Source organism: Fusarium flagelliforme (assembly GCF_020744385.1).
Source record: "Fusarium flagelliforme strain FIESC 12 MPI-CAGE-AA-0113 chromosome Unknown B0J16scaffold_6, whole genome shotgun sequence".
NCBI classification, from domain to species: domain Eukaryota; kingdom Fungi; phylum Ascomycota; class Sordariomycetes; order Hypocreales; family Nectriaceae; genus Fusarium; species Fusarium flagelliforme.
Window position 1 is genome coordinate 2,565,783 of NW_025763508.1, and position 6,929 is coordinate 2,572,711.

Here is a 6,929-nt window from a genome sequence, read left to right on the forward strand (position 1 = left end):
TGGGCTGAAGAACTGAGCCACAGGACCGTGTTCACTTAGTACGGTCCTCTCTATTCCCCTTTTCTCGACCTAGAGCATTCATGTCCTTATGGGGCATTGATTGCTGACTCACTATGTCGATGTTGCCAATATGGGCTCCGGGGGAGGAGACGGCCATGCCGCTTTTGGGGCCCAAGTTGGTGCATCGCAACATCGACATCGAGTCCTCGGCTCCTGTGTCGACTTATCAAGCGCGCAAGCAGTAACGGATAGCCGTCGCATCGGTAGGGGCTCCGTATCGTAAATGACCCTTGGATCTCGAGATCGGTACCTGCTTTGGGGATTTGCCCTCCTGATTCTTGGCTGCATAATGTCAGTAGGCTGGCCATTTAAGTACCCATGTGTCAAGGCATTGGAGACTCAGCTACCGAGAAAGAGACGAAATAACTCACAGAACTTATATAGATAGGGTGTTTATATTCATTGACCTAAAGCTTTAAAAGATAATATATCTCCTTCTCATCCCCTGACCTCGCGTCCAAGCTAAATTTGAGTTGGCTCTTGCTGCTTGGATCAATTCGACTTCAGATACAATCGACCCACCAGTAGGTGGACATGATAAGCTACCCAGCTTAACTCTCATTTTGTTACTTATCAAGAATTCTGCTATCATGAAGATACTCCCATCACTCTCAACTAAAAATCGTGGGGAAGTCCATATCACACATGCCACCATCTCCGCACCCCAAAGCGACGGATACAACCAGGGAATAACCCGGGCCGTCCCCCAGCGACTCGGCCGAGACAAAGTTCCTTCTTCCCGTCGGATCACACCTCCGTTTTCAACCAACTCCCCTGTCCAATGATAGACCCCAGCTAGAAGGACCCTTTGAAAGAATGCGACTCTAGCGTATTACAAGGGAGGGGAATAGGTACTCCGGCCGAGGTTCGTTGCATTGGAAGAGGGGATCAACAGATTCAGATAGGGATGAATTGCCGTATTGGACTGAACCCTGGTTACGTTGAATCAGTTCAGGCTATAGATGTGGGATAATAGGCCAGATGTTTTATTTTCTCTCTCTTGTGATTGTTTTTCTCCTTTCAATTTGTGTCGCGCCATTTGTAGATACGGTTGTTCCACTTTCTAATCTACCCGAATCTTGATTATTTATTATATGGATCATTCGAACATCAGTTATTTCTCGGAATAGTCTTTGAGATCAATCTCATACGATTCGGAGATTGATTCGGCTGTGACTGCCTTATCCTCCCATTGCCGGACCACTTCGCGATCATCCTATCTCTGGTACTCCACGACAACCCTTTTCTTCGATACCGAACCCCATATTCTTCAGTGGAGAGGGACCACTGAATTACATTTACGAATATTCGCGAAAAAGAATCCGGGGAAATTGAAACAGCGCGTTGAAGTCGCGGAGTTTCCTAAAACGGAATCCCCAGAGCATCACCGCCAACATGACCAAAGAAGACGACCACTCCCTAACTCGCGAACCGACCCGCGAAGAAAAAACCCGCGAGGCCGTAGCCGAAGGTCACGATGCCGATATTCCCAGTAATATCGGATTTATTCCTACCGAAGCAGACGAGCGACGAAGGACGAGTCTTGCTAGTCGCCGTGCTAGCCACGCGAGTAAAACAAGAGATGCCGATGTGAGAGATGCAGAGGAGGGTTCGCAAACACAGAGTGAGAGTGACATCGTCTGGTGGGATGGAGATAAAGATCGTCAGAACCCTTATAATTTTGCGACGTGGAAGAAGGTTCTTAACTGTGTGCTTGTGTCGGCTCTGACGTTTGTTACACCATTAGCTTCGTGTAAGTCACCCCAAACCTGATTGCTTGAGATGAACTAATAAGTGTAGCGATGTTTGCACCTGGTGTCCCGCAGCTTATGGTCGAGTTTGGAAGTACAAGTTCTGAACTCGCATCCTTTTGTGTTTCGGTTTACGTCTTGGGCTTTGCAGCAGGTCCCATGATCTTTGCGCCTCTCTCAGAACTTTATGGACGACAAATAGTTTACCACTGCTGTAATGTCGGTTTTATCGGTAAGTCGCACTCCCATTTCACCTACAACTTTACTAAAATTCTCAGTCTTTGTCATTGCCTGCGCTAAAGCGCCTACGTTGAGCAGTCTCATCGCTTTCCGATTCCTCAGCGGCACATTCGGCTCAGCGCCCATTACGAATGGTGGCGGTACAATCGCCGACATGATCGTACAGGAAAAGCGCGGTGCAGCCATGGCCAGCTTCAGCATTGGACCTCTACTCGGTCCCATCATTGGCCCTGTAGTTGGCGGTGTTGTAACTGATGCTCTTGGCTGGCGATGGGTCTTCTGGATCATCGCTATCATGTCAGGTCTTTTGTCTGTTGTCTTCTTCTTTGCTTCGGAAGAGACTTATGCACCTGTCATTCTTGCCCGCAAGACGAAGAAGCTCCAGAAGGAAACTGGCAATGACCGCCTGCGATCCAAACTTGATGCTGGGTTGAGTACGGCGGATTACTTCAAGCGCGGAATCCTTCGCCCATTTAAGATGCTCGCCCTTTCACCTATCTCAATCATCTGCGGCGTCTATGTCGGTCTCGCCTACGCTTACCTGTATATCCTCTTCACAAGCCTTACACCTCTCTTCATGCGAATCTACCACTTCAACACCATCAACGCTGGTCTTACATTCCTTGGTCTAGGAGTCGGTAGTATGATTGGCGTGGCTTACTTCTCTGCCTCGAGTGATAAGTACATGAAGAAGAAGGCTGCGATAGCCAAAGAGCAGGGTATTGTTGATCCCGCCGAGATAATGAAGCCTGAGTACCGACTACCACCGCTCAGGATTGGAGCTATACTTCTTCCTATTGGCTTCTTCATATATGGATGGACTGCTGAGTACAAAACGCATTGGATTGCACCTATTCTTGGAACAATGGTAATTGGCGTTGGCAATCTTGTTATTTTCATGGCAAGTACTCCCTTACTACCCTACAGTACAGCAACATCCTAACGTAATACAGTCTCTGCAAATGTATCTCATCGACACCTTCACTGTCTACGCAGCTTCAGCACTCGCGGCCAACGCTGTTATGCGATCCATTGCCGGAGCGGTACTTCCTCTCGCCGGACTACCCATGTACGAGAAGCTTGGTATGGGTTGGGGAAATAGTTTGCTTGGGTTTGTGGCTGCTGCACTTATTCCTGCACCGTGGCTGTTTATTAAGTATGGTGAGTATCTGAGGAAGAGATTTGAGATCAAGGATCTATAGGAGAGATTGTTGCTATGTTAGAACATACGGGATTAGAATATAGATGGGATACATAAATGATAGTATTAATGGGCATACACATATAACAATTCTTCCAAAACTAAAGCGAGAAATACCTAGAATTGAAGACAGATTAATGACGATAGAGTCAGCAACCAGGACTGGACAATCGCAACACATGCAGATTTATAACGCCTGTACTTTGTTAAGTGTTGGTCTGGGACTTGGGCCAACACCATCTTTTGACCATCTCCCTTTTGACCTCTGAAATTAGAAGCGCCATTTCCAAGTTGTGGTCTTTGCCTCAGTGGCCATGTTCGTCAAGATACACACGTTAGGGTGTCAGAAGAATTAGCCACCGAAATCATAAGAGACGAAATAATTCGATTACATTATGCGAGCTTGAACTAGCATTTAGACTACTTTATTTCTGTATCCTAAGCCTTAGAAGTTAATCCTTCTAAGACACACCTGACACGGTGAAGCTTCACAGTCACGAAACACACTGTTCTCATAAAGTGCGATAGGAACTCATCATCAATTTCATTTCATTCAATTAATCGCTAAATCAAGATCAATCGGCTCAATCCAATCTCGGCCGCCATTAAATCCGTTACAGACGGTGTCGAACCTCAAGCTCACCAGGTGCGTTGTAAGTAGGAACCTTCATCTCTAGCGCCTCACCAGAGTAACCAAGATCCTCAGCAACAAGCATAGCAGCCTTCTCACCGATGAGCAAAGCAGTAGAGTACGTGTTGCAGCCGACGTTGTCGGGGCAGATGGACAAATCAGCGACCTTGAGGCCTTGAACACCGTGCACATTGAGTCTCTCGTCGAGAACTCCGTGCTTGACGATGCTGTTGCCTTCCTTGGGAGCCATGGAGCAGGTTCCGAGACAGTGCCAGGTTGATTCGGTGTGGCGCTTGACCCATTCTGAGAGATGTTAGTATGTAGGTTGTGGTATGAAGAGAAGTAACTTACCCTCGACGGCCTTGATATCGTTCTCGCTGTACTTGAGCTCCTCACGGATATGAGCCCTGTTCGAGTTGAGAATGTTGGCAGCAGGCTTGCGGTCCGCCTCGGGAAGAGGAGAAGACCAGCTTCCGTGGCCGATACCAGCAGTGATATTACCGGGAAGGGCGTAGGCCTTGGTAGTCTCGAGGTCCATATCATGAGCGCGAGCAGGGCTGTCATAGTCAAAGAAGGGGTGCTAACAGAGTCAGTGGTTATCTTCGAGTGATAGAGTGTAATTGGCTTACCATGTTCTCGACTTCACCAGCGTAGGCGTCCATGCGGCGGGCAGTCTCTCGGGACTTGATGTATCCCCACACCATAGGAACCATGTCTCGCTCATCGTTCATCTACTCATGTTAGTGCCATTTGGGAGTCTAAGAAGTGAGAGGACTTACGAAACCACAATCAAAGTCGGGAGTGTCATAAGGGTCAGCACTCTTGATGTGAGTAAAACCACGAGAGAAGGGATACTCGAGGAAGTGGAACATGGAGAAGAACTTTCCAGGAGGCCTGCCACTGTTAGTCCCGAACACCCACCCTTGCGACAGTCGAACTTACATGAGCATGTGGTCACCGAAGAAACCTGCAATTACAGAGTAATGCATAACAGGCTTATCAGGCTTGTTCTTAAAGTAAGACTTCCATCCCTCGGTGAAGTGAGGCGTGGGCCACTTCTCAAACTCCTTGAGCTCCTCCTCAGTAGGTCGAATCTTCACACCAGCCTCAATACCATTCGTGGCCAATGGGCCTGTACCTTTCAAAGCCCATTCATCGAATACTCTCTTCTGAACCTCAGGGTCTCCGCGAACGAAGTCGTCGAAAGTCTCAGTCTCAGGCTTCGCACGATAGGTAGAGAAGGTCAAGTAATGATCTTGGAAGTTGAGACCCACACCGGGAAGGTCGACCTTAGGCTCCACACCTGCCGCACGGAGTTTCTGGGGGTCACCAATACCAGAGCGCTGGAGAATCAGAGGAGAAGAGAGCGTACCGCCGCTAACAACGATCTGCTTTCGTGCGCGGAAGATTCTGCTCTGCTGCTGGTTCGGGTGGAGGGGCTTGGTAGGAACAGTCTGGACACCGACAGCACGACCATTCTCCATAATGATCTTGTCGACCTTTGTGTTGCAGGCGAGGTACAAGTTGCTGTGCTTAGCACGAGTAGCATGGACATAGGCGTGGGCAGAGTCACTTCGACGACCAGTGTCTCGGTTGATCCACTTGAGCCAATGCTCTGCGCCATGGCCGGTGCTGAGATCTTCAAGATCATCGACGAAGGGGATGCCTTGGGAGTCTGTTGCGCGGAGGAAGTCGTCCTTGATGGGGTAGCAGTAGTTACCGAATGAGACCTTGATGGGACCCTCGAAGCCGTGAATCTCGGGGTTGACGGAGTGGCGCTGGTAAGTCTCGTGCTTTCTCATGAGAGGAAGGAGCTCCTCAGTGGTCCAACCCTTCGCCTGGAAGTCATCGTCTGCAACAGGTCAGTACCATTAACTCACTTGTGAGATGAACGGACTTACAGTCTGAAGCACTAGCTCGAGTGTACATCATAAAGTTAATGGATGATCCACCGCCAAGAATATGAGCACAAGGAACAGTCGCAGCTCGACCAGCAAGATGCTTGCTAGGACGGGACTTGTAGAACGAAGCAGTCTTTGAGTCGAGCTTCATGTTGCGAGGGTAGATACTGTTACAGTTAGCTATAGTTCAATCGTTTCATGCAGAATACTCGGTCATACCCAGGTCTGTACACCCATGGGTTGTTCAAGTTACTCTCTCCAGCCTCGATAAGGAGAACCTTGAGGTTATGGTCGAGATTGGCCAGTCGTCCTGCAACGACACAACCACAACTTCCACCACCGCACACGATGATGTCGAACTCCTCGGGCAACGTGCCCAAGTGGCTCGCGTACGAATTGGAAGACGACATGATGAGTAGCTATCCAGGTGAGAATGTATAGAAGATTCTCTGCCTGAGTGATGATATCCAAGACAACGGAGGACACCAAGCTTATTTATACACGCAACAAAACCTCAACAACACAACTTCAGACAGCTTCTACGATCCAAACTCAGTCCTAGATGCCGAATCAACACCGAAGGATGTGTGCAAGATGGCAGGGAACACCATGGCGATGTTGCGAACCCCTCTCGATGAACAACGCGGGCACCAATGGCATATTGCATCACAGGGTCATCCGGGGTAATAAGACTGTGGGTTATGGTTTCATTGATTGTACATCAGCTCTTAGTTTGAATGCAAGTTGAGACTCTGATATCTCTGTTGCTTGGCTTGGCCTGCATGGCCAGGATATCATCTGCTTTGCCGCTTTGACATTCGGGTTAAAGATAGCCGGGGGGCTCATGTCTGCTACTGTGAGTAAACTATACAGTATAACATTTAATATGAAATGAGTTATTTGGTTCAATTGATTGCTGGTTGATCCAATTGTCGAGTTCCGTGGCATCCGGGTGTTGAGATCCTGATATTCTTCAACACAACACACGGACACAGCACAGACACTTTTCCTGACTCGCAAATGGATATCCGATCTTCAGTCTGATCCCCCGCGCCGGATAAACATCTACCAAGAATCCTGCATACTGTATATGTATGTGGTTTTCTAAATCAGGCAATTTGCTCAAACTTCCCTTGTCCCGAGGC

The 6,929-nt window shown here is 48.5% G+C and overlaps 2 protein-coding genes across 2 annotated transcripts; one reads left to right on the forward strand and one right to left on the reverse strand.

Annotated features, from left to right (window-relative positions):
* The first annotated feature begins 1,016 nt into the window (after positions 1-1,016).
* B0J16DRAFT_291345 (major facilitator superfamily domain-containing protein) lies at positions 1,017-3,363 on the forward strand. The gene is made up of 4 exons (XM_046124282.1): positions 1,017-1,813; positions 1,861-2,043; positions 2,090-2,952; positions 3,005-3,363. The coding sequence occupies exons 1-4, from the start codon at positions 1,456-1,458 to the stop codon at positions 3,251-3,253; spliced, it is 1,653 nt and encodes a 550-aa protein (XP_045980390.1). The 5' UTR covers positions 1,017-1,455; the 3' UTR covers positions 3,254-3,363.
* A 420-nt stretch (positions 3,364-3,783) lies between these two features.
* On the reverse strand, positions 3,784-6,361 carry B0J16DRAFT_309056 (GMC oxidoreductase-domain-containing protein). The gene is made up of 7 exons (XM_046124893.1): positions 6,004-6,361; positions 5,785-5,951; positions 4,826-5,735; positions 4,663-4,777; positions 4,513-4,614; positions 4,235-4,463; positions 3,784-4,186 (listed from the first exon to the last, which is right to left on the reverse strand). The coding sequence occupies exons 1-7, from the start codon at positions 6,192-6,194 to the stop codon at positions 3,867-3,869; spliced, it is 2,034 nt and encodes a 677-aa protein (XP_045980391.1). The 5' UTR covers positions 6,195-6,361; the 3' UTR covers positions 3,784-3,866.
* Between the last annotated feature and the right edge of the window lie 568 nt (positions 6,362-6,929).

Excerpts from the sequence above, each read along its gene's own strand:
- B0J16DRAFT_291345 (XM_046124282.1), top strand. The coding sequence starts at position 1,456 with ATGACCAAAGAAGACGACCACTCCCTAACTCGCGAACCGACCCGCGAA. Across the intron at positions 2,044-2,089 it reads CTGTAATGTCGGTTTTATCG|TCTTTGTCATTGCCTGCGCT; the intron begins GTAAGTCGCACT and ends TAAAATTCTCAG. Across the intron at positions 2,953-3,004 it reads GCAATCTTGTTATTTTCATG|TCTCTGCAAATGTATCTCAT; the intron begins GCAAGTACTCCC and ends AACGTAATACAG.
- B0J16DRAFT_309056 (XM_046124893.1), bottom strand. The coding sequence starts at position 6,194 with ATGTCGTCTTCCAATTCGTACGCGAGCCACTTGGGCACGTTGCCCGAG. Across the intron at positions 5,736-5,784 it reads TCGAGCTAGTGCTTCAGACT|ACGATGACTTCCAGGCGAAG; the intron begins GTAAGTCCGTTC and ends GACCTGTTGCAG. Across the intron at positions 4,187-4,234 it reads CGATATCAAGGCCGTCGAGG|AATGGGTCAAGCGCCACACC; the intron begins GTAAGTTACTTC and ends AACATCTCTCAG.